Raw genomic sequence first — 27,402 nt, 5'->3', positions numbered from 1 at the left:
GTGTAGACTCAGGAAGTGATTCCTCAGAGCAGGTGTAGACTCAGGAAGTGATTCCTCAGAGCAGGTGTAGACTCAGGAAGTGATTCCTCAGAGCAGGTGTAGGCACAAAGTCTTGTTTAGTTGAGTATGATATGAATATATCTTTGGTCTTTCTTTCCATCTCTGCATTTACCCACATACTTTTATCTTGCCTAGGACTTCTTCCCCTTCAGTAACCTTAGTAATCTATAATTCAATAATCAAAAATCTGTTAATTTCTGTTCTTAAAACTTTAGAGGGGATTAAGAACTTGACACTGTATAAACAGATTTGAATAACATCCTGAAAATGGACAGGTTTTACCTCCCAAGCGTATGTATGACTGAATTTCTAGTTGCATCAGTTCAACACCCATGCATTGGGTGTGTTCTGGGTGCAGGATGCATTGTGTTAGGGCTGAAGGAGGCTGAGAATGAGAAAGACAGAGCCTCTGCTGTCCTTCCTCTTAGCACCCGGGGGCATGAGAGCACCTAAAAATTACTGTCAGGTGGGCTTGGCTTGGCTAAGTGCTATACCAGGGACATAGAGAGTAGACAGATAGAACTGAGTGGAATTGAGGGTAGAGGTAAGACAGCAGGAGAGACAGAGTGAGAGGGGGTAGAATTCGAAATAAGGTTGAAGGGTATAGATAGTCTCAGCACTGGAGCTGTGAGGCTGGTAGAGGAGATTGAAGTGAATGAGGGCCTGGAGGCAGGAGAGTGTGAGGAATGTCAGGTGAGTCATTTTGTCCAACTAGAACGTGGGGTGTGTCATAGAATAAGAGAAAGGAATCAAGAAAGTTGGGTTGCATCCATTTTCTGGGGAGGTGACTGCCAAGCTGATATTTCTGTAGTGTAGTGGCGGTGAGCACCGCCTCGCAGCCAGGTTTCCAGGGTTCAAGTCCCCACAGTACCACAGTCACAGCTCACTGTGTGAGCTTGAGCAAGTTTCTAGAACTTTCTGAGCCTCATATTTCTCACCTGTTAAATAGAAGATCAGGACTGTGCCTACCTCAGAGGGTTGTGAATAAAGAGGGGACTGACAGCATGTCAGAAGAGGCCCCCGTGTCATACAGTCTCTCTTATGGACAGTAAGGGATGGGAACAGGATGGCAGGTACAGATCGTTGTGAATTTGTATTTCCCATGTCCCTCCCCCACCTGTCCATTCTCAGTCACGTTTTTCCTGGCTGCTCTACAAAGTGCAGAATTAAATAGCTTTGTGGCAGTAATCAGTCCATTCGACTTCCTCTGGGCCTGGCTCTCTGTGTGGTTGCGTACTCTACAGTGACCTCTGCTGGGGTTTTCCTTTGATTCTGAGCAATCGTGGCTTGAGAGGTGGGGCTGCGCCTTTAAGGCCTGCCTGCTTGTGGCTGATGCACCTGGTGGAAATGACTGCCCAGATGAAAAGTATCTGGAGGCTGAACCAGAGAAGCAAGTGCGGTCCACGTGAGATAGGACCCTTCAGGAGAAAATGGTGTCCGTGCTGGCTCCCTGCATCCTTGACTCAAGGCACCTGTTTTTCTGTCTCTTTCTTTGGCAAGTGAGGTTCGTATTCATTCTGGGCTGTGATCATCTTTCCAGGAAAGTGTACAGAAAGTGACAGATCCGTGACAGATCCAGAAATGTCACTTCAAAGATGAGCATCACATTTAAAAAAAGACAACACAGAAAGATAGATTCTTCCCTTGCTTTGCCTAAACCTATTGTTTTGAATTTCTTTATCTATTATAGTTTCTTAATCTTGTGTAGAAGAATCTTTTGCCTTGTGTTTTTTATATAAAAAAAAAAGTACATGGAATTCAAGGTAAAATCACCCATCAATGGTAACTTTAACGTAGGATGAGTGGGATACAATAATGTGATGGTATTGAATCTATATGTAACATTGTCTGTTGTATAAAGTGGTTTCACGTAGAGGGCCTCCTTTGCTCACAAAAATTTATATTGTTAATTAATAAACTTATTAATAATATCCCCTTTCACAGAATAGGAGACAAGGCTTAGCAAGGTTCATGTCCTACCCTACTGCTGGTTAAGTGGTTGAGTTTGTGACTTGGGCATCAGGTCTTTTGATTTCCAATCCCCAATTATTTTCTTTTCTTTTCTTTTGAGGAAGACTAGCCCTGAGCTAACATCTGCCACCAATCCTCCTCTTTTTCCTGAGGACGTTTGGCCCTAAGTTAACATCTGTGCCATCTTCCTCTGTCTTATATGTGGGAGCCTGTCACAGCATGGCTTGATGAGCAGTGCGTAGGTCCGTGCCCGGAATGTGAACCCGAGAACTCCAGGCGGCCAAAGTGGAGCATGGGAACTTAACCGCTATGCCACTGGGCCGGCTCCCCAAAAATTTTCTTGACCACTAGACTAATACAAGAACCTAACCAGAGGAAGAACATTTCTGAGTGGCTTAATAAATGTTAACTCTTTTTGTTTATAAGTCATAGAAGTACATATTAGCACGAGGTCATTGAATTCCTGTGAGGATGAAGTTCAGGAAACTCAACTTCTTTGGGAAAAGCTTCCTGAAGGTGGTGTGTTTGGGGATGATTTCTAAAAGAGTGACTAGATGTGAAATAGAATAGAAAAAAAAATGTCCCCAGGATTAGGGGTTGATTTTAAAAAACAAGTAGAAATAGGAGAGAAGGGAAACGTGCTTAGATTAAGTGCAGTGTGGGGTTAGGCTGCAGGCAGGCGTCAGTGGCCGTGGATGAGAGTGTATGAACATTAACTGGGGTTGTGGCTTGGATGCAGAATTGTCAACCGACAATTCCAAAGCAGAAAGAGTGGATATCGAGCAGCCTTGACCTCAACTGCACTGTCCTAACTTGGGCTAAGAGAGAAAGGGCATCGTGGCTGGAGCCCGGGACAAGGAGTCAAGTGACTTCCACTCAGGCTCCCTGAGCTTCCGTTTCATGTGGGTTGAATGAATGAGGACAGGTTGGCTTGTCTGCCCCAGACGGTTGTCAGGAGTATGAACAGGCCTACTACAAAATACGCCATCAATTAAGGGATGTTATTTCAGTAGTTCCCCTCATTTGTTTATCACATCCATCTGCATTTTCTTTTGGTATCTAAAAACAGGTGGATGAACTTCTGCATCTGTATGGCTCAACAGTAGATGGTGTTCCTCAAGACAACACGTGGGAAATCCAGACTTACATTCACTTTCAGGATAATCAAGGAGTTACTGTAGTGATCAAGCCAGAACACAGAGTAGAAGATATTTTGACTTTGGCATGCAAGGTAATGGATTTTGCTGCAGAAATATACTTCTGCATAATCATTGATGTTGTACTCCCATGCTTTCTATATGTGTGTGGTATTTAAGACCTCACTTTCTACACTGGGGGACATAGTAACATATTTATTAATTAGCATTCTCCTCCTCCATCTTGTAGAAGAATGAGTCCTTAGGTCGTACCTCTTGCCTTCATGAAGAACCCGAGCTGTTTTCCTGAAATTCTATATATGCCTTTATATCGAGAATACTTACGAAGTCTGTTGTTATTTGAGTTACTCAGAGATGGTGCTCTCTAAGAAAGTGGCATAAACTTTGAAGTCGTTTGATTTAATCCTAAATAGTTTTGCCAAGTTTCTCTGGATTAAATGAGTCACTTGACATCATTCACAGTTCTTCATGGAGACTGTTATGAGATGATGTTTTACTCCTTATTTAAACTGGGTTTTATTTCTGAAAAGGAGGTTCATGATGAGTCTTAAAGAGAGACCACTGAGATAGATGAAATAGACTCAGCAACAGAGCAGATGTTTTCAGACCACCAGATGGCATCGTAGAGCTTAAACATTTGTTTTCAGAGAAAATGCAATCAAATGTATGAAATGGTTAAAAAAGCATGTGGCGTTTGGTAACTCTTTACCATGTACACTTAAGAGATGTGGATAATATTTAATTAGTCTTCCTTTGTCACTTTGACTTAGGCCTTAGGATACCAGACATTTATACATGTTGCTTATATTCTTACGAACTTAATTTCTCTTTACTCCATTATGCAAGGTTTTTATTCAGGCAGCCAACAACATTGTTTCATACCAATGATATCTGTTATTAAGTTGATAAATTTTCTAAGTGATAGAGGATGTCAGAAGTAGTGGATCAATTAGCCCAGTTAGAGCATAGGCCAAAGATCATTTCCCACCGTTGAAAATGTGTATGAGAGAGAAAGAGTGAAAATGAGAGTGAGAAAGAAAGAGAGAAAAAATGTGTAGATGTGTACACGTTTTCCTTTTGAAAAGTTTTTGGAGTAGGAAATTCCCAATTCTGAAGTTTGTAGAATATGAGATTGTTCACATTTCACAAATTTCTCTACTTTAGTAATGGGAAACAACGTACAATTAGGTACAACCAATGTATAAAGAGAAAGCATTTGCTGAGATGTTAAGATATATTCTATCAGATATATACCAACATAACCTCTTAAAAATATATCTCTTGCTCTAAGTGTTAAGCAATATCATTTAGAGAAAACAGTCTCAAAAAGAATTATTTGTCCCTTGTTTCCTTTTTTGCACATTTAAATTCGAGCTCTTATATAGGTTTAAACTCAGCAAATTATATATGGTATTTCCTTTAGAAATCTCCACTTCGATTTTTAATGAACCGTGATGAATTTAGAAAGGACATTTAAAATCTGAATAACTGTCTTTTTCTTTCTAGATGAGGCAGTTGGAGCCCAGCCACTATGGCCTCCAACTCCGAAAATTAGTCGACGAAAACATTGAGTGCTGTATTCCTGCGCCGTATGAATATATGCAAGAACAGGCAAGTGTGTGTTTGCTTTCGAAAGGGAATTGTTTTTAATTGAGGCAATGTTGGTTTAGAACATTATATAAATTTCAGGTGGATGTCATTATATTTCGATTTCTGCGTAGACTACTTCATGTTCACCACCCAAACACAAATTACCATCCATCACCACACACGTGTGCCCTGTCACCTTTTAGAAAGGGAAATTTGAACCACATCCATGGCCTCTTGATTTTAAAAATATGGAATTTGGGGAGAAAATACTGTTTACATTTGGCATCCAGTTTGGACACAATCTAAATAAATTTCCAAGGTATCCTGACAGCTGATCCTCTGATTTTGTTGTTTTTACCTTTTGTAGGTTTACGATGAAATAGAAGTCTTTCCGCTAAACGTCTATCATGTGCAGCTCACGAAGACTGGGAGCGTGTCTGACTTTGGTAAGCAGAGCTCCCTGCTCAGAGAACGGTGCTGTCCATCTCTGCCTAGTTTGCACAGGATCTTCGGACCTAACTTTTTTCTTTACGTTTACATTTCGGAAACTGTGACCATCGTCTCCTTTCTCTTCCTTCATTTCTATTTATTTATATTGGCAGCCTAAAAAGATATGTATTAATGCTAGGCCAAAATGCCAAAGGAATGGAAAGGAATGAATATAAAAATTGACGAGAAATTTGAAATGATGGTGATAATGACACCTACAGTGAATTTACTGTGTGCTCAGTTCTAAGCTGATTAACTCATGATGCATATGACAGTTCTTTTCATCTCGGTGTCTTAGCTTTTCCAAAAGCTCTTGGCTCTTCATCCACCTGGAATTCTACCCTTCACTGCTTCCCCTCCCCCACCCCCTCCTCTCTGATTGCATAAACCCCATTGTCCTTCAAGTACTAACTAAAGGTCTAACTTTGTTGAAGAAGCCTTCTCTGATTGCTTTAGCTTCAGTTTAACGATTAAGGGTCAGTGTTACCCAAATCAGTTTGTAGGACAGTCGTGTGTCACATAACGACGTTTCTGTCGGTGAGGGACCACATATATGACAGTGGTCCCATAACATCAGTACCATAGAGCCTGGGTGTGTAGTAGGCTGTACCATCTAGGTTCATGTAAGTACAACTCTGTGATGTTCGCACAACGATGGAATCGCCTAACGAACGACACATTTCTCAGGACATAATCCCATTGTTACGTGATGCATGACTGTATTTACTTCTTGCATCTCTGTTGTCTGTATTTAAACTTGGTTTTGAGCTCTTTATAGACTGTGCTCATGTCTTAAAGTTCATTTCTATCTTTCATTGTCTTTTACCGTAGGAACTCAATAATTAGGTAGTGATCAATAAATATCTCCATAGAAAGGCTATCTCTTATCTTGTTAAATATATTGATATATAATTATTTCCCTTAAAATGACTCAAGCTGATCAAATTCTAGTGGTCGTTTACAATATGTTAAGATTTCCTTTTTATGATTTGTTCTTTGTTTCTTTGTTTTAAAATTGATATAATTGACGTGTTCTTTGTTTCTTAATTTAAATAATCTCTTTTGACCCCAGTGTTGCGTTGGGTTTTCCTCTGAAGCGCTCTGAGCATGTCCTCTCTATTTCTGTTGGCCTTCACTCCACTGTCTGTCGTCACCATTTGTGAATCTTCTTTGTATTTGAGTGACTGAAGGACTGGATGAAGATACTTGCAAAGAGATGTTTTGGTGACCACAATCTGCCAGGCTCTGCCTGAGGCACAGAGGAACAGGGGAACATGCCATTCTTCCTATCGCCAAAGAACTCCCAGTGTAATGGGACCAAGACAGGGAAGCATGTGCTCCCAACTGTGGAATCAGAGAGGAGGGAGATGCATTTAGAGAAGGACAGAGCTGTCCTGAGTTTCCCATGGAGTCTCATTTAGGGCAAACGCTGTATCCATCCATTTTACCACCCACTGAAAGTGCCTGACCTCATGTAGAGTTGATTCTTAACAAATATTTTGTATTGAACTGAATTTAGTTTACTTCAATGAGAGTGTATTTTGGTTTCAACTTAAAAAAAAATTGTAATCGTGGTAAAATACACAGGACACAAAGTTTACCATCGTGACCATTGCTAAGAATGGTTAAAAATGCTAGTTCCATGACACTGAATACTTCCACATTGTTGTGCAAACCATTAACATCTCTAGAACTGTTTTCATCTTGCACAGCTGGAATTCCCCATTTCTCCTCCCTCCAACCCCTGGCAACCCCCATTCTACTTTCTGTCTCTTTGAATTGACCTAAGTACCTCATAAAAGTGGAATTATACGGTATTTATTCTTTTGTGACTGGCTTATTTCACTCAGCTCAGTGTCCTCGAGGTTTGTCTGTGTTGTAGCACGTATTAGAATTTCCTTCCTTTTTATGAGTGAATAATATTCCTTTGTATGTATATACCACATTTTGTTTATCTGTTCATCTGTTGATGGACAGTTAGGCTGCTTCCACCTTTTGGCTGTTGTGAATAGTGCTGCTCTAAACATGGTATATGGTCTCAATTTTTGAATCAGGTTCTGCACTCATATTTCTTTCTTTTTTTTTTTTTTTTGAGGAAGATTAGCCCTGAGCTAACTGCTGCCAATCCTCATCTTTTTGCTGAGGAAGACTGGCCCTGAGTTAACATCCATGCCCGTCTTCCTCCACTTTATGTGTGGGATGCCTGCCACAGCATGGAATGCCAAGTGATGCCATGTCCGCACCTGGGATCTGAACCGGCAAACCCTGGGCCGCTGAAGTGGAATGTGCGCACTTAACCGCTGCACCACCGGGGCGGCCCCTGCACTCATATTTCTTAAAGCTTTAAATCTGATGTGTTCTTCTTTTTCTGCACCTGCTAGATATCTGTGCTTTCAGAACTGTTATAATTTAGACTTTTTCAACATACCGTACTTATGAGAATAGATGTTCAAGGAAATACTGCTGATTCAGTTGGAGAAATTAATTAACATGATGAATTTAGGCTTGTTTTTCCCTTTTATTTTCATTCCCAGGCTTTGCAGTGACAGCGCAGGTGGACGAGCATCAACGTCTCAGCCGAATATTTATAAGCGACGTCCTCCCTGACGGCTTGGCATATGGGGAAGGTTCGTGTGGCACAGAGTGTCTCTGTTCTCTCTTAATTCAAAACTGGGGAGTACAGGCTGTCTAGTGAAATTTTCTTCTTACAGTTTTGTCAGAAAATGGTTTCTCCTAGAATTTTAAAGAAAGTAAACTTAATAGTTTAATTGAAAATGCATATGCATATGTATATATATATAGAGAGAGAGGGAGAGTATTTGTGTGTGTGTTTTGAGAGAGAGTATGTACAAACACAGAGAGAATATACATTCATATGTACAGATGGATGGAGAAAGAGAACGTGGGAGCCAGCCAGGCAGACACAGATAAAACAAATGTTATTTCTCGGGACATTTAACATCAGATAAATAGAGGAACAGTTAATTTGGATAGCTCTCAAATTGTTTCCCCTTTAAACTACTCCCTCTAATAATAACCTTGAGAGAGCTGGAATTTGTGTTTTTTTTACCAGTGGCATCTAAATACTATACATTTTGGCCCTTTCTTTGAAGATAGCAACAGAACAGTCCCTAAGAGCACCTGGTTTGCGTTTGCAGCCATCTTTCATCTTAAAACATTTCTCGCAGTAATCTCTCTCTTTTTTCTTGCGCTGTTTCCCCTTCCTTGTTCTCAGGGCTGAGAAAGGGCAATGAAATCATGACCTTAAATGGGGAAGCCGTCTGTGATCTTGACCTTAAGCGGATGGAGGCCCTATTTTCTGAGAAGAGCGTTGGACTCACTCTGATTGCCTGGCCGCCGGACACAAAAGGAACCCTGTGTTCTTCCTGGTCAGACAGTGACCTGTCCTCAAGGGACCAGAAGAGTCTGTTGCCCCCTCCTAACCAGTCCCAACTTCTGGAGGAATTCCTGGATAACTTTAAAAAGAACACAACAAATGGTCAGTCTTTCTTCTTTCTTCCTTCTTAACTGCTACAATCAACAACTAATATTTTTAGGCTGTGATTTTGCTTGCAAACTTATTTAAGCTGTTCAAAGAATGTTTTCTCATTTATTAGGAGAAAAACACAAATGCCAGCCAAGGTGATTTGATAGAAATTCCATGCATTTCAGTAATTACGACACTTTCATGAAAATACAAAATTGTTTTTGTACAAAATAACATTCTTTAAAATTGCAGAATCCAAAAAATCACCTACGATATTTAGCATTGTAATTGCTTTGTGATTGAAGGCAGATGAAAGCCAACATAAATGGCAAAGTTGATTTTCTATTCTGTTGAATCTAAGGCAAAAACATTTTACCGTAATCTCTTGGGTTCTTAGGATAGTTGACATAATTCACTTCTTCACCTCTTTCATTAAGTACTACTTTGTCAATTAACTGCAAACTTTTAACGTAGGCCAGGGCTTTTAAACTTTTGTGACAGCCTAGAAATGAAAAGTTGTGTGGCAGTTTATTTTTCTAAAGGTAAAATTTCCATGAGAGGAGATCATTTGAAGGTTTGAATTTCTGAGCTTATCATTCATGCGTGTTTCATGTATGGCAGTCAAATAAATCAGAGTCTCCAGCCGATACTGGAAACCTGTAATTTTTCTCTGTATTCCTGGAGGGAGCTGGTCAAGCCCCCGAGGGTCGTTATGTTACAAGCACACAAAGTAATTTTTATGCTTAATTACAATGATAACAGATTTCCAATCGAAATCTCTGCACGATTACCAAAAATGAATGAAAAACACAAAAGGGAAGTTGTTAGGCTAGATTTAATTATAAAGCAAGTTTATTAGGTCATTTTTGGAATTAAAAAATCAGATTATAAGATTTGTGATCCAGGAAGACACATAATGCTTTCTCCTCCTCTCTGGGGGCTTCGCTCCAATTTAAAATACCATTAAATCGACTATTGGCATATAAAAGTCAGTGTCATAAAACAAAAATTATGATGGAACTAATTAATTACTTGGTTATATTAGGGCCACGATTCAGCCACCCCGGGCTGCTGTTACAGCCCTGAGTATTCCATATGACACATGCGTGCGTCCATTCATTGGATTCATTATTCTTGAGGGATGCATTCACTGCCTCTTACATCTCTGTGTATTTTATCATGATAAGAAATCACTGCAGACTCATGACACTTTTGGTACTTGCATGAATTTCTATAGAAGCAGCAAAAGTGGCAAATTTACCTTTTTTAAAAATAAGGATCAAGCAGGTCCGTTAACCACTTTATTTATTTATTTTGCAAGGAAACAGAGTCAGAGGAGGTCCTGGGTATGTTAGTAACTATTGATTACTTATCTAGGGAGCCACTCTGATGATAGAGACCTTTATAACTTACCTAAGGAGTACCGATGTCAGTGTAGACAGAAGGCTTAGCTAGTCTGACTGTGGCCTGGTACCTACACAGCTGCTCTTCCTTTCCCGGACGGCGCTTTCCCAGCAGCCAGGAGAGAGCCGCTGACCACTCCCGGGTTTCCTGGCGAGACTGCGTGCCCTGCGGGGCTGCATCATTCTCCCCAGCGAGCGCACCGCCACATCTGCCTGGAGTTGTGCTGTCTGTCTCATTGACTGTTCCATAGTAATGTGCTTGTGTTGGAAACAAAACAGCCACGATACACTGCTTCCCCAAACCCTTTGCAAATGTGGAATTTAATTTTTTCCTTTTCGAAGTGGTTGTGTAGCTTGCAAAGGAAGTTAAGTGCCTGTGAGCGAACATCTCAGAAAGAAGTCTGCTCATTTTTAAGGTTGGGGGAAAAGAAACTGCGGGGGGAGTAGGTGAGACATTGAAAGACGAAAGAGAGCAAGAAGAGCCAGTCTCTCATTTGTGCATCATATCTCGATTACACGGAAAGCCTGCATTGTGGAAACCGAGAGGTGGGTGGGGTGGTGATGAGCACTCCGGCTTCGAGTCAGTCCTGGGTTCGAGTCCTGGCCTGTCCTTTACCCATGTGCCACCTTGGGGGCAGCTGTCAACCAGGGATGTATGGGCATAGTGGACACCCCAGCTTCCTTATCCCCTACTGAGACAGTTCTGAGGTGCATTCCGCAATTCTTCAGTGGCCCCGGGGAATTGAGCCCCGTGGGCACAGCAACCCCGTTTTCACACCTTGTATGGGCTTTCTTCCTTTCCAGTCTCCCCTGCCCTATTCCCTCACTTGAGTTTCTTGGGATCACTTTCCAAATAAACTTCTCTTCCCACGTACTTGGCTCAGACTCTGCTTCTGGGAAACCCAAATGAAGACACTGAGCCTCTGTTCCTCATCCGGAAGATGGGGCTTGCACCCTGCCCAGGGGGTCGCTGTGAGGTTGAGGGAGTCCATGTCTGCCCGTGTCCCGCCCAGCTCCTTACATGTCAGGAATTCTGAAAACGTAGTTCTCTTTTTCCCCCTCCTGTGCAGCTTAACGTTTTATTAAAAATGACCTTGATTTGTTTTCACAATGAATTAGAAAACAGCAATCATTTTCTTGCTAAAAAAAATGAAAAATTGCAAGATAAAACAATTTAACTGACTTTGAAATTTTTTTCATACAACTTTGAATTATACTTAGCCATGGTTCTTTCAGAATCTCCTTTCCCTAAATTTCACGTTCCCTCGGCATTACCAGAAGTCAGCCTGGTGCTTGAAAAGAAGGGAGATTTTCCCGTTTTGTTTTCTAGAGAAGATAATCCTCTGTGTGTTAATAAAAACCAAACAGCTGGCTATCTGGCAGGGAGGACCTGCTTGTTTTTTTGTGTGTGTGATGAAGATTAGCCCTGAGCTAACATCTGTTGCCAGTCTTCCTCCTTTTGCTTGAGGAAGATTGTCCCTGAGCTAACGTCTGTATGAATCTTCCTCTGTTTTGTGTGTGGGACATCGCCACAGCCTGGCTTGATGAGCAGTGTGTAGGTCCACGCCCGGGATCTGAATGCAAACCCCTAAACAGTTGTTCTGGGCATATCTTGACTCTCCAAGTTGAGTATTTACTGCCCCCTATTGGGTGTTTAAAATGTGCCAGGCTCTGGGAATAAGCTCCATCGAGTTCAGGGCTTTGGGTCTATTTTGGGTTTTGGTCAGGTATCCAGAAATCAACATTTGTTAGCTTTAGACTCTTCATCAGGTTTGAGCAAAAAAGCCACACGCCTTCTTATTGTTTATATACCTGACTGAAAGAAGTGTTGGTCACACTGCCAAGGAGCCCTGGCAGTGACTGGGTTCCATACTTTTCTAGAAAGGAAGCATCCCCTGGCATTTGAGACTCAATGAGATGTATACTGTTTAGGGAAATGTTGCTCCTACTTCCTGATGGTGAGCTTGTGAAAATGCGAATTCCTGCGTCCTGCTGTCAGAGAGCCTCCTGCAGGGCGTGTGGATCCCTCCATGGTTAACCAGTGCTCGCTCACATGGCCCCGTGGTGGTGGCTGTTCATCTAAGGGAGGTAGAGCCGAACCTGAGCACAGGAACTAGAGTTTTCTGAACCCTTCTGTGCCAAGGTTTTGAGGATTAAATGAGATAATATGTGTAAAGTTGTAGCAAATGATAGCTACTGTGCTCGTGTGTTGTTATTCTCTCCATTAGGGGCTATATATCCAAACTTCTACCACTGTCCTCTTTGGTGGCTCAGAATGCAGCGAGTTGACTTGCTGGCTCACCTCGTTTGTTCCTCAGCCCACCCTCAGGGGACCCTGTCCCATTCAGCAAATTGAGTTCGCTGAGAAGCAAAGAACTTCCAACAGTCACGGGCCTGGCTGTAATGTCCCTCTGACACTCTGGGAGGAGCCGAACAGACTGGAATACATCCAGAATCGATGAGTGTTCAATATTAAGTTCCTCTGTTTCCTTAGAAATGAATGACTATTTGATTCTTGCCTCTGAGGGTTTGAATTTCGGTTCTTGTTATCCGCAGTAGAAACAGAGGGAATGTCTATAGGCTGTGTTTGACTTGAGCGGAAATATCATGTGTAAAGACTTTTCATGGAGAGAATTACTTTTACCGCTGGAATTCCCCAAAGAGGCTGGTGTTATTTTTGAGCCAACAAGGCCACCATTGAAGGGATTGGACGCACCAGCCCTGTTTATACTGGGTTCCTGTTAATGCTGTTTTTGTGATTTATATGGAAAATCCCTTTTCTAGTGTATGCCATCTTTTGAAAAATTCCAGCGGCTTTTAAGAGAGTCTCGTTGGGCATAGAGTTCCTGAACAAAGTCTTTATGTAAACATTGAACTTGTGGTGGCATTAATATAGTCTCCATCTATAAACAGCTATTAATACTGCATTGTTAGGATTAGGGGTGTATTTAACAGGAGAAAAAATAGAAAAGACCTGTGTTCCTGTGCCCATTTAGACAGTATCAACCCAGCAAATGCTTACCAGATGATGAAGGTAATTGCAGCCCTAGGATCTTTTTTTAACCTCCCACCCCACTTTGAATCACTCCCTTTTTAAATTGATGTATGGCTAGTGCACAGTCTCAAGCTACCAGAAGCCACTTAGATGCAAATTTGCTTTTTGGACTGAATTGCTCCTGGGAATGTATGTGTCCATTATACAGCTTTTCACCGGGGGAGGAATTCCAGAGCCAGCTGTGATGTGGCAAAACCACTGATTTCCTGTTTATGAGAGCGACGGCATTTTTGGCTTCCAGAGCCTGGTTTAGGATGACTAACAGCATTTAGCGCAGAGAATGCTCTGTTTGTGTGTAAAACTGCTATGACCGAGTCTGGCTGGCTGACACCCCAGATCCTCAGATGGAAAAACATATTAGACTTCCTAAAGATGGTTGGTGCATTTAAATAATTTTTTTTTTTTTAAATCTGAGTGGGAAATATCAGCTTTGCCAGGACACACAGAACTTTGCTCTCAGGATTCTTAGTTATAACACCGTTACACGTATAACAGTGCTGAAGGAGTCTTCAGTTTCATGAGTGGACGTGAACGTGTGGCTTTCCATTAGCAGTAGAGGGAATTAAGTTCCTTAGATATTAATTCCCTTACAAAAGCTAGTGTTATTGTGGAATTTGTTTCCCTTTTTCTGAATCTCAGTCATTCATTTATTCACTTGTTTACTTAACAAATAATTACTTTTAGCTAAATGTTGTGGGTACATAAAGATGAATCAGACATTATTTTGTGCCCTCAAGAAGCTTATAGTTGAGAGGGAAAAGGAAAACACTTGTCGATAATAATTCACAGTTAAAAAAATACCACTTTTCAATAAGGAGAATTAGAGGTCCAGCTCAGAGGTGTAATTCCCACTGATTTTTCTGTTGATTTTGAGGAAAGGGGTCCAAAAGAGAGGCATGAGAATCAGAGAAAGGATAGCATTTGATCTGAGCACAGGGGTTGGGTTGGGAAGTGTGGGGGTGGGGGGCTCACCTAGAACCTGGAACCTGGACACAGGCTAAAAGCAGAGGTCACCTGGCTAGTGTGTGACTGGGGAAGAAAATTGGAAAGTTCGTTGGGGAGAGATTGTAGAAAACTCTGAATTCCAGGAATGTGAAAAAACTAGCAAGTATTACATAACTTTCCCCTGCCTATGTAAAATGTAGAGGATTTGTCTGGTCATTTAATAGACACTAAAGTGTGGCTTGAGATGCTTCCAGGTAGATAGTCTGGCTCTTGCATACGAGCTTTATTATTCCACTCTTGTAGCTTCATTCCTTTGGGTCTTAAAGTGTTGTTGTTTTTAATGACAAAAGTTCCTTGTAAAATAAATACTCAAATAAATATTTTGGAAGCAAGAATGAATAAGTGAATTACTGTCAGTGCCCTATAAAACTGAAGTGCTGGGGCTGGCCCTATGGCTGAGTAGTTAAGCTTGTGCACTCTGCTTCGGTGGCCGGACTTTGCTGGTTCAGATTTTGGGCGTGGACCTACACACTGCTCATTAAGCCATGCTGTGGTCATGTCCCACATAGAAGAACTAGAAGGACTTAGCACTAGGATATACAACTATGTGCTGGGGCTTTGGGGAGAAAAAAAAAAGAGGAAGATTGGCAATAGATGTTAGCTCAGGGCCAATCTTCCTCACCAATAAAAAGCATGGGAAAAAACCCTGAAGTGCTCCTCAGCATTGTGAAGCCCTATCCACTAATGGTGTGGTCCTCACAGGTCACCGTTAGGGGTGTAGCAGGAAGAATAACACCTCCCTGGCCTGTAGTAGGGACAGCTGGAGTCCCCATAGCAAAGAGGACGAGGTAGTGTTGGAGCTGAGGGAGAAGCTGGTAAATAAGGTTTGCCAGCATTTTGAGTAAAAAGCAGTTCTATATTCTCCCTCTGAACATCAAATACAGATTCAGCTTTCAGGTGAAAATCTACAGAATTTCTCCGAAGAGCACTGTATGAAATTTCTGTTGCATATGTCACTTTTAATAGCCATTTGAGAGTTTGGGATGACTGGATCAAACAGAATCCTGTGCATGCAGAGCGGGTCAGACCGCTCTGAAGTAGTAGTTCCTTGGAGCTGTGTTAACTGTTGGAAAGAGGAAGCTTTATAGACTGTCACGTAAAGGGAGAAAAGAGATCTGACTGTTTCTGTGGCTGTTACGAGTACAAACTGCTAAATGGTGCTTGTCTGCATTTCCATTTTTGTTCCCCTTCTTTCGTAATGGGCTAAAAAGTGAATTATAGTCCTGGGGCCAGCCCAGTGGCATAGTGGTTAAGTTTGCGCACTCTGCTTTGGCAGCCTGGGGTTCAGAGATTAGGATCCCAGGCGTGGACCTAGCACTGCTTGTCAAGCCATACTGTGGTGGTGTCCCATATAAAATAGAGGAAAGATTGGCGCAGATGTCAGCTCAGGGCCAATCTCCCTCACAAAAAAAGAAGAAGAAGAACAAGAATTACTGTCCTGACTTTATTCCTCCCTGTGAAGAAATCGAGACCATCAGGAAGGACGTCTCCTTTCAGCTCTCACTTCTACAGACAGCTATCTTGTGACTGCACTTTTAATTTTTTGGATTGGTAATACATGTGCATGGTTCCAGATTCCAGCAGCATCAAAGTTTAGTGAGTGCTAGAGAAGTCCCCCTAAGCTATATGGTGAAGTGGTTAAGAGCAAGGACACTAGCTGGACCACCTGGCTTCAAGTCTTGGCTCCAGGCTCGCCAAGCTGTGTGACCAACCAAGTGACTTCAGCTCTCTGTGCTGAGGTTTTGCAACTTTAAAATAGGCTAGGATTCTCATCAGATGAATGAGCTAATATTTGGGAAGCACTAGGTTGTGCCCGGCACATAGTAAAGGCCACGTAAGTGTTTGTTAAATAAATAAAGTAGATAAATTTCTCCCACCAGTTCCTCTCTCAGAGGTGATCATTGTTGTTTGTTTCCTTCTCATCCTGGTCTGGAGACTGAAATGGTGGGGTATTTCTCTGCTTTTTCTTTTGGCTACATTATCTTCATACATGGCTGCAGTAGGCAGATAATGGCCCTCCAAGAACATCCACATCCTAATTTCTGGAACCTGGGAATTTGGCAAAAGGAATTTACATGGCAAAAGGGACTTCAAAGACGTGATTAAATTAAGAATCTTGAAATGGGGAGGTTATCCTGGATTATCTGGGTGGGCCCAGTGTCATCATGAGGGTCTTTGTAAGACAGAAGCTGGAGGGAGAGTCCGAATCAGAGAAGATGTAATGACATAAGCAGAGATTGGAGTCATTCAGACCTGTGAGCCAAGGAATGCAGGCAGCTTCTAGAAACTTGGAAAAAGCATGGAAACAGATTCTTCCCAGAGCCTCCAGATGGAATACAGCCCTGCGGACCCATTTTAGTCTTCTGCCCTCCAGAACTGTAAGATAATAAATTTGTGTTTGTATGGCCACCACTGGGTTTGGTGGCAGAGATACAAAACTAAAAACCCACAGTCCCCACCTTCAGGGTGTACAATGGGGGGCACAGGGCAGACGTGTGAACAGGCAGCAATCACCATCCACCATCATAATTGCTGTAGTTCTGCAGTTCCTCAACTTGTTGGTCTCCAAATCCTTTGTTGTATAAAATTATCAGGGACCTCAAAATTAATTATGTGGGTTACATCTATTGATAATTATGGTATTAGAAATTTAAACTGAGAAATTTAAAAAATGTGTATCTATTAAAATTTATTTTAATGTAACAATAATGAATCTACTTCATGTTAACACAATTAGCATTTCTTTTTTCCTGAGGAAGATTTGCCCTGAGCTAACATCTGTACCAATCTTCCTCTATTTTGTATGTGAGCTGCCACCACAGCATGGCTGCTGACAAGTGCTGTAGGTCTGTGCCTGGGAACTGAACCTGGGCCCCCAAAGTGGAGCACGCCAAACTTAACCACTAGGCCACGGGACTGACCCCACAATGAGCGTAGTTTTAATGAACTAGTTCTTCAAACCAAAGAAAAAAATCAGTGAGAAGAATAACATTGTTTTACATTTTTGCAAATCTCTTCAATGTGTGTCTCGAGAAGACAGCTGCATTCTTCTATCAGCTTCTGCATGCAGTCTGTTGCAGTGTATTGTTTTGGTGGAAGTGGTATCAAGAAAATCCAACCTCACATAGATGTGTAGTTGGAAAAGGGAGAAGTATTTTAATAATCTTTTCAGATAATTGTGGATATTCTTCTTTACTATTACACCAAAACTCAACAGTGGTAGTTTTCTCAAGGTTAGTTGCAGTGTGAATCTGAAATATTACTGGTGGACTTGTCTTCCTTGGTCACGTTACAATCCATTGGCCTGTCTTGCACTTTGACTGGATCCATTACTCATGTACGATTTTGTAACATTCAATGATTATTTGGAAAATATTAGGTCACTAGGTTATGCCGATCTTTTGAATAAGGACATGTCATTATTCAGCTCTAAAAATCACATTCTTTACCGTCACAACCAATCTCACTGGAAAAGTCTTGAAGTATCTAGAAGCTGTCAAACTCACAGTGATGGCCACAAGTTTTCCAAGATTTTTTTTTTTTTGCTGGAAAGTTTGAATTATATCTACAAATACTGTCATTTTTTTTTTCTTGGAAGTGAAAGACTTGCTTTCTTTATTTTAAAGAAAACATTTTCTTTAAATATTTGTTTTTTGTTGTTTTTTCAAGTAAAAAATGTGTTTTGTGAAAGAAGCAACAAGTTCAGCTTGCAACACAATCGTTGTAAATGCTTTTTCGAGAAACAGCCATTGCAGACAAGCTGTATGGGTACTTCCCAAACACGTTCCCAAGAGTTGAGATGTAGTAAAATCAATCATTTTTACTCCTTCATTGAGGACATCCTTGAGTGAACCTGGCATGTTTCTTGATATAAGCATGTGGTAATGAAGACTCGAATGATGACCAGTACGGTTGGTACCACTTCCTTGACACAGGCTATGATGCCAGCAGATCTACCTACCCCTGCCCTGCGCCATCAGGGCAAATGTCCTCAGAGAGAAAAAGGCAAATGGCATTTAGTATTGTGCAAGAATTTTGAACTTGCAGACCCCTTGAAAGGGTCTCCGTGACCCCAGGAGCATACAGACCACACTCTGAGATGGGCTGTTACAGTGCACAAGGAGCAGCAGTACAGCAGGAGTGGAAAACTCATGTTCCAGGATATCAAGGCCACTTTTTTTTTTCACAAAGATTGGCACCTGAGCTAACATCTGTTGCCAATTTTTTTTTCCTTTTTCTCCCTAAAGCCCCCCAGTACATAGTTGTATATTCTAGTTGTAGGTCCTTCTGGTTTTGCTATGTGGGACACCGCCTCAGCATGGCCTGATGAGCAGTGCTGGGTCCTCGCCCAGGATCTGAACCGGCAAATCCATAGGCCACTGGAGAAGGGCGCATGAACTTAACCACTTGGCCTTGGAGCTGGCCCCTCAAGACCACTTTTGAGGAGGGTCTCACTCGTGTTAAACCTTGAAGAAAGCATTCCAGAGCCCATTCCAGGCACAGAGAAGTTGTATGTGTGTGTGTGGGGGGGGCGGTGTCTTGCTGGGGAGGGTAGTATGAGTAATTCAGGGTTATTGGAGGGTGGAGTATAAATGGGGAAGATGGAGAAGATAAGGCTGGACAGGTGAGCACGGGTCTTGTATGCCAGGCTGGGGAGCCTGGGTGGTGAGGATCCACGGGCGACTGGGGGCCCTTTGAAGCTGCTAATAGTCCGGAGAGAAATGATAAAGGCATGGGCCAGGCTGCAGTGGGGTGGAGAGAGGGGTGGCACGGTGGTGACAGGCAGTCTGCGCTTCCCTCCATCAGAGCACTCAGGTACATAGAGGTCAGTGCCCTCCCTCAGCACAGGCTCCCTGTCTTACTTGTATTTTATCACCAATAAATCTCCAGACACATAAGCAGAGTCACTCAATAAATATGTGCTTGACGGTATGAATAAATGAATAAAGGATATAGGAATGACAGGACTTAAGCTTTAAAAAAGAAAAAAAAAAATCCCCAGCTCTTCCATTTCCAATATTAGCTTTGTTTTTCAACAGGATGCTAATGCTTACATTGCATGTAAAATGTGGGTGGTATAAGTGCAGAAAATAAAGCTTGTAGCTAAGAAGGGAATCACGGCTTTGTTTAGGAGGTTGATTTGTGATGCAAATAATTTGACTTTGAGAATTCTTTCTTCCTTGAAGTTGGGAAATGAGCTACTATACTTAGTTTTAATCTTAATCCTGCATTAAGTCCATGGATCCTGAATTGTTAGTCCATGAAATGAGACATGCAGTTTTCTACCTACCTACCAGACCACCAAGAACTCATTACTAAGGGAGAATGCCCTGGGGCCAAGCTGAGAACTAGTGGTCTCCAGACAAAAGTCTTTTTTTTCTACTTTCCTTTCATGTACTTACTGAAAAATATTTAGTGGCTTCCTATTGTGTGTCAGGCACAGATAACAGGTACAGCAGTAAAACTCCTTTCCTATGTGGAGCTGTATTTCAGTGCGTGGAAATTGATCGTAAACAGTAAAGATAATGAATAAGTAAGTTCTACAGTACCCTGACAGGTGATAAGTATGATGGAAAACAGATGGATCGGGGTAGGAGGGACTTGGGGTAGACGGGCAGCTGCAATGGTAAATAGGGCGGCCAGTGGTTGTCAGTAAGACCGAGGCACGGAGCAAAGATGTGAAGGCGGTGAGGGATGGAGCCGTGCGCATGTGTGGAAGCAGAGCTTTCCAGACAGAGGGAATAGTCAGCGGGTGCCCTGAGATGGAGACGTAAGCAGCAAATAGTCCAGCGTGCCTAAAGCAGAGTGCGGGAACTGGGGAACGGTGGAAGGGAGGCCCGAGAGGACGTGTGAGGCCGCGTCAGGGAGGGCTTTCAGGCCAATTCCAGGGCTGACGTTTACTCTGAAGAAAACGAAGACCCCCTCCCCCCCCCACGCAAAGTGTTTAAGCAGACCAGTCACCTGATCTGACCAATGTTTTAAAAGGATCACTGACTGTCGAGAATGGACTGTAGGGGCCAAGAATGGGGCAGAGGCTTTTGCAGCAATGCACACGAGAGGCTATGGTGGCTTTGCTCTCTGTGGTAGCAATGGAGGTAGAGCCAACAGAACTTGCTCAGAGATCGGGCGTGGGGTGTGAGGACGGGAGAGGAGGTGGGATGACTCCCAGGTTTGGCCTGAGCCACTGGAAGGATGGGGTTGTCATCAGTTTAGACGGGGAAGCAGCTTTGGGGCAAAACCAGGAGTTCATTTTGGAACACCTTGGGTTAAGCCTCTATATTTATAATGAATATCCCAGCTGCTTCCAAAATGGTTTGGAAATGGCTTATAATGAAAGCCCATCCATAAAATCCTGCAAAATTCATCAAAATTAATGACAAAGGGCAAGGGAGGAGATTTGAGTGGCAACTTTTCTGCTTTCCAGATTTTCACTCGGGGGTAAGGCAGAAACATGTTTATTTATAGGAGAAAACACTCAAAGTTTGAAATACAAGTGCCAGCAAATCAATTCCTTTCATTTCAAACAATTCAGTTATGATTTGTTGCATCTTATAAATTTCTTTCTGATCCTACAGTACCGAGCTCTGAGTATCTATTTATAAATTGTCCATTCCCATGTATAAAGCCTTTGATCTTTTATCCTTTTTTGCTTTTTGGCTGTTAACATCTTTTAACGAGTTATAGGAAAATGTGACAAAGTTCAGATTATCCAGTTTCGTTACTTGTTAGTGGCTCTGGGAAAACTTATATGGAAAGAGGCATATGAAATTGTTAGCAAAATTATTTTGTCTCTTCTGGGAGGAGCCCTGATCGCTGCCCCTGGTCCGTGGGCAGACACTGGACCATATGAAACAGTTTATAGAGTGGCTGGTGCCCCTTCCACTCAAAACTCTCCCAGCGGGCTTCCTACAGAATCTGGAATCTCCAGTGATGCACTCAGAAGCTCGTAAACAGAAGGAGTGCTAGTCTCAACTTCTATGTGATTATCTTTCCAACACTAATCATTTACTCCTAAATTGCCACTTGTGAATGTCATTCTGACTTGTATGTTTCAGTTGATGACCACATCACACTTCTGTGAAGTTTAGGCATCTTTGCGTAGTAGTATCAGAAAATTACTCGAATGTTTATTGAATTTCGTCATTATTATTTTATAAAAATGATTGAGGGCAAAAAGGGGGCTGAAAATGTTGATAAGAAGCCTAGGTTTTGTAAGCTTAATACCTATGACCCCCAAATCACGTGTGCCCCTGCCAGTGAGCCTGTAGCCCCAGGGGGACATTCCCTGATCTTCAACAGGTCCCTGTGTGTGCACTGGGGCAGGAGGAGAAGATTGAGATATGTATCAGGTGTGTTGAAAAGGTGAGGCGTAAATAGAAAGTTTATAATTTGTTTAGATCTCTGGGAATAGAAGTCTACGCAATACCTATAAACTCAGTTTTCATACTTTTAGGATTGTATTCTGTAAGAAGTAGGGGGCTGGCTGCCTGTCACCTGGAGGGATCGTGGGCTCTTCCTCTTTTGAACTCTGAACACGTTTTGTCTGTATCCATGATCTGGAAGATAAGATTTATTGCCTTGCAATATCACTCTGTGTGCTTGTCATAATTTACCTAATAGACTGAAAATCGCTTGAAAAACAGGGACTTTGAGGACTACAGTGATGTTTAAGACACAGCAGCTAGCACAATTCTTGGTGAACAGCAGGCGTTCACTCAGATACCTGTTCAGAGAGCAAGGTTCATGGGAGTCTCTCAGTATGAAGGAAAGGCCGTGTCCCTGAGCCTAGGTTCTGGGGGTATAAAAAGATGCCTTGGAGCATGTCTCGAAGCTTCGCAGATTTCCTCTTTATAAATCTGATTGCAAAGGAATTGTGCTGGAGACTCTCCAGGTGGAAGACTCTGCTCAATTGCACACGTGTGTAGGGGACTCTGGGATGGCCCACGACGCTGCTTAGCTGAGAACCATATGCCCCAGCTCCAAAGAGTGTCACTGCATCTCCTGAGAGGACAGGAGCCAGCTCGTGCCCCACGTCTGCGCTGCTCTGCTCTGCAACTTTAGTGGGCTAACGGGTGCCCGTGACACAGGGTTGTTTTGGCAGATAAACCGAAACCACAAGTAAAAAGGAACAGCAACTTGTGCGTCACTATTGTAGGTCAATGCTAGTAGTGGGATGTGTTTTGAGTTTAATTTGGGGCAGTAACATTTATAAGAGGCTATGGATCTGGGTGGGGTAAGGGAATCTAGATTCTGGCTCTGAGCTTTGTCCTTGACCTTGGGCTGGTGACTCTAATGTCTGTTTCCTCAACTCTTAAAATGAAGGATTGGACAAAACAGTTTAACATTTCTTTCCCTAAAATTCAGTTATTTAATATGATTAAAGCACCGATTTAAATGACTGTAGGAATGTGCATTTCTTACAAAAGTTTGTGAAGTGAAAAAGCAACGTAATGGATCCAGCATTCCATTTTGGTTTTACGACAAAATCTCATCACCTCTTTAAATAGACTCAGGTCTTGACTGCTGTCGCAAAGGTGCTTGTTAAGGCTTCATAGTAATAGCAGGCTGTCTCAACAGAAAGGTCGCCAAGAGCCTTAGAAGCATTAATTAGCTCTTACGTCACCCTGACACAGCAGAGATGTATTGTTAGCACTTTACTTTCACAGCTGGGGAAATCAAGGCACAGAGACTCATTCAGTTGCTGGTAACTTGGACACGGTCATGGTCCACGGTAGATAGCAGAGAACTGTGTCATCTTGTTTTTCCCTCCATGTAGAGGAAAATGTCTGGATTTTAACCACTTTTCCTTTGAAACACTTCTGTATTAATGTACATAGAGTAAAACTCAGTCATAACGTGCTCTGCAGGAAAACCAATTTAGATGTAACTGAATTGATGATGGCCCTTGTCTTCTCATCTGGGGGGCTGGGCGTGGCGATTAGGAACTGTCTGCCATGTGATCATTTGGGGCTTTCTCAGTTCAGGAAAGGTCAGTTGTGTCATAACAGTTTCACTTTCTTTGTTCCTGTGCCTTTTTTGGTAATTCACACGGATTTTCATTAACGTTGCAGTAATGGGACCATATATTTCGTGTGACTCTCATTTCTCTCCTATAAAATTTGCACTGGCATACTTACCTTCTTTTTTAAAAACTGAGTGTAATTCCCATACTGTAAAATTCACCTTTAAAGTATACAATTCAGTGTTTTTTAGAATATTTACAAAGTTGTGCAACCATCACCACTACCTAATTCTAGAACATTTCATCACTTCTTAAAGAAACCCTGTACCCATTAGCAGTCCCTCCTCATTCTTTCCCCACCCCCAGCCCCTGACAACCACTAATCTACTTTCTGTTTCTGGGGATATGCCCAATCTGGATATTTCGTATAAATGGAGTCCTAGGCTATAACCTACTGTGTCTGCCTTCTTTCATTTAGCACGATGTTTTCTAGGTTCGTCTGTGTTGTAGCATGAACCAGGAGGACTTCATTCCTCTTTATAGCCGGATAATATTCTATTTTGCCCTCTTTTAATCCCACAGAACAATATTACTTCCCTAGAGTTACTCAGGTGTTCTTTTTCCCATAGCACCTCCCCTAGTAGAATCTTGTGTGTGCTTTTTTTTAAGGTTTCTTTTCAAGGTCTTTAAATAGAATTCCAACTAAGTAGTTCGTAAGGGATTTCAGCTTAAATTCTCCTTTATTAAAGTTCTTTAAGTGTCTGAAATGGAGTGGCATCTGTTATTAACCCCTGAATGTAATTAAGTGTGGCATCTAGGACCTCCTAGCTCTGGGGGCTATCAGTTTCTGGTGCAACCGAAACCTTGGCGGAAGATCTCTTTTATCGTTGACCTTGTATTTTTCATAAAAAATTGGATAAAGTCCAATGGGAGGCCCTTCTCCTTCTTTCTATGGGCTGACCACAATGCCTCTGTCACAGGCATAGCCTGCCTGGAGAATGAGAATATGGCTCTACCTGACATCGTTTACCTAAATTCCCTTCTCCCCTTTTCTAAGAGGGTTGTATCCTCCATTATGTTGTAATCAGCATGAAGGTGGCCTGAGCACATTTCTACCCTGATAAACCTGCCATATTCCTATTCCTCTAAGTATTCTTTCAGATGTTGAGGATATTTATCACAAGGCAGTTGAATCAAATCATGGCAGCCTGCTATTAAGAAACATTTACTACCAGTATTTACTTCTCTCTATCACCAGAGACCTTGCATTGTCACGAACATCACCAGTTGAAATGTGACCTAAGGTTAAGTGGACTTGGAAGATGTATGAAATTTCCATTTTTCTGACATAGTATTTATGCTATGATAGAATTTACTTCTCTGCAAGCTTAATAATGACATTTAAACTGCTGTCTTAAATATCCTTGACCCAGGAATAATAACAATAAAGAAATGTAGAGTCCTAGGTATCTTCAGAAAAGTAGATTAATTTTTGTCTATACAGAAGCACAAATTAATGGTGATCTCTTTGTTAATGGTGCAGTTTAGGGCTTGACCAGCCTTTGAATGCGGTCAATTTGAAGTTATTTTTTTCTCTCACTGAATACTCCGTCTATTATTTCATTTAAATGGTTTTATTCTCATTCTGTTTCATTGATCGATAGTAATACTTGCTTGGTTGACAGAGCACAGCAAATGTCATTAATGAAAGATGTCACAAACCATTTCTAAGTAAAAGCATGAGTAAAATTTAGGGAAATCTGAGTTAATTAAAAATAATCATGCTATATAAAGTTTGCAAATTTAAATTTAAAAGGTGAGAGATTTTAAGCTCTCTGCGCAAACTCAATGCTTAATGTGCTCTTGGCAACATGATAAACTGTGCATTATGAACATTAATACAGAATTTTATAATAGTCGGCAAAGCTTGGAGAACTGAAAAAAACCCTATAATTTTGTATTTACAAATGCCGTATCCTTCCAGCTTTGATTTACCAAAATCTGTACTTTTTTATTAAAATTGTGTTCACACTTGTTTTTAAAAAACAAAAGAGATACATAAGATGAAGGAACTGAATTGGATAATTTCTAAGTTTCTTTTTAGATCTAAGATTTGTTGATTCTCTACCAGCTGTTCATTTATGAACTTGCATAATGGAAATTCTGAGAAATTGAAGAAATGGAGTAGATTAAGAACATAATTCACACAAACTATGTTATCTGAATGTAAGTAGATATAAAACTAGAGTTGTATACTGCTTAACGATGTTTTGATCAATGACGGACCCCATATTCGACAGTGGTCCCATAAGATCAGTACCATGTAGCCTGGGTGTGTAGCAGGCTGTACCATCTAGGTTTGTGTAAGTGCACTCTGTGATGTTTGTTCAACGTTGAAGTTGCCTAACGGTGAATTTCTCAGAAGTATCCCCATCATTAAGTGATGTATGACTGTATTAAATGTCACAGTTGTACAATTCTAATGCCACAGGAGATTACGTAGTTGAAAACTTAATTAAACCGTTTGTCATTTACTTGTAACTTCTCTGATATTATTTTTTAGATTTTTTTTCCATCTTTTTAATAGAAGATTGTCCTTCTCTAGTTTTTACCTCATAGGGAGTCTCAGGGTTAGTGATTTAATCAACTAAACCTTTCTGAACCTGAGATGAGAGCCCCAATTAAATATGCTATATTATTTATCTGAATGCTGTATTTTTAATTGCTTTTGTGAGCATATTTCATCTTTCTTTGGGAAGTGAGGGAGCTAATATCACTTTGCACCTGCTCTGGGCTGGGTGCTTTTTGGTGCATTTTGCATCCTCTGGTGTCACTGACCCCCTCTGCCCCCCAGCCGCCCCAGATGTGAAGTTCAGGTCCTTGCTGCAGAGAGAGCAGAGGTGGTTCTCAGCAGATGAGACATTGCCCACCAGTGACCTTTGGTTAGTTTATGGGTCTGTTTTTGGTTTTTATAATGAATTGGGGGACAGTGGCATTCAGTGGTTGGGGACATGGTTGCTGGGTGTCCTGCATGCTCAGGTTAATATCTCACACTGAAGAATTGATCTACTAAACCTTCATGTAGATGAAAAACGTGTAATGATCTGAGCCAAGAACTGACTCCATTTTACAAATAAACACAAATTATTTTTTCTCTACAGTTAGGGTACTTTGAATTTTCTAGCAATGCAACAACCCAATCAATCAAGGGAAGTTTGTCCTCTGTTGGTTCAGAACTTTGTCAAGATTTTTTGCCCTTTTGGAAAATCATGTTACTGATGGCAACACCCCATATGCATTTAAATCTCCACCAAGACATGCTGGCATCGGTCTCTGACAAAGTGGAGACATCACCATGATTCTATGAGGTGCAAGCATTGGACAGCTTCATCATGGCTTAAAGAGAGGTTGTGCCCACGCATTTACATATTGAAACACCCATACTTTTAAAATTACAAATTACTTTCCATTTGTTTTGCTCTTTGAGTTACTATTAGGGCATTATATTACTTTTTATGAAATTATGTGTGGAGATAGAGTAATATATTAAGAATGAATTTTATTTCAGGATAGTAAAAGTACATGTTATCCCAAAGGGGGCTGTGGATCTGATAGTACTGAGAATCAGTGTCCTACAATGTATGCTTTGAAGCATGAAAAGCATAGTTTAAAAATAATTTCCATTCTCATTGCCTATCCTTTCAGTCTGCTTCACATGAATCTTCAGCTCACAAATTGAAGCAGAGCTTTTTAGGATGCTGTGACTACCATCACTGATTTCTCAACAAAGTCTTATTGTCCCTAATAGGGGAAAAGAAATGTTCTCCTCTTGATACTAAACCTCTTAATCTCAGGTCTGTGCCTGATGCGCTGCAGTAGGCCAATCACTGAGTACCGTGCTAGGAGATGTAGAAAGGTTTATTCGGATTGGCCAAAATGAGAAGGTGGGAGAGTAGGTTCTCTCAGTTCAGACTTAACAAAAGAAGGAAGCAGGGGATCTTTATAGGGCTGCAGGGCTTGGGAGGAAGAGTTTAGGGGAAACAAAGGGGAAGTTCATGTTTCTTTCACTTCTGGTAAGACCTTGAGCAACCATACTTCTTGGCATCAGCAGCAGCCGGGGGCTGGTTGTCTGGTGGTCGTAACTTCCTTTAAGGCATTCTTTTTCCTCTGTAAAATGAGCTCATAAATCTTTGCGACCCCTGAGTCACTCCTTTGGTTAGGCA

General features: G+C 41.5%; 1 protein-coding gene across 10 annotated transcripts in view; it reads left to right on the top strand.

Annotated features, from left to right (window-relative positions):
• TIAM2 (TIAM Rac1 associated GEF 2) overlaps nt 1-27,402 on the top strand; it is a 264,594-nt gene that overhangs the window by 190,009 nt on the left and 47,183 nt on the right. For all 10 annotated transcript variants that reach the window (XM_046669282.1, XM_046669285.1, XM_046669284.1 and 7 more), the window contains 5 exons: nt 3,101-3,262; nt 4,695-4,799; nt 5,146-5,224; nt 7,802-7,894; nt 8,503-8,766. In XM_046669282.1, the coding sequence (XP_046525238.1) occupies nt 3,101-3,262; nt 4,695-4,799; nt 5,146-5,224; nt 7,802-7,894; nt 8,503-8,766 (703 nt within the window). The remainder of the gene's footprint in view (nt 1-3,100; nt 3,263-4,694; nt 4,800-5,145; nt 5,225-7,801; nt 7,895-8,502; nt 8,767-27,402) is intronic.

This window comes from Equus quagga, chromosome 8 (genome assembly GCF_021613505.1).
Source record: "Equus quagga isolate Etosha38 chromosome 8, UCLA_HA_Equagga_1.0, whole genome shotgun sequence".
Lineage (NCBI taxonomy): Eukaryota > Metazoa > Chordata > Mammalia > Perissodactyla > Equidae > Equus > Equus quagga.
Note: the sequence above shows the minus strand (reverse complement) of the source record. Positions and strands in the feature narration are given on the sequence as shown.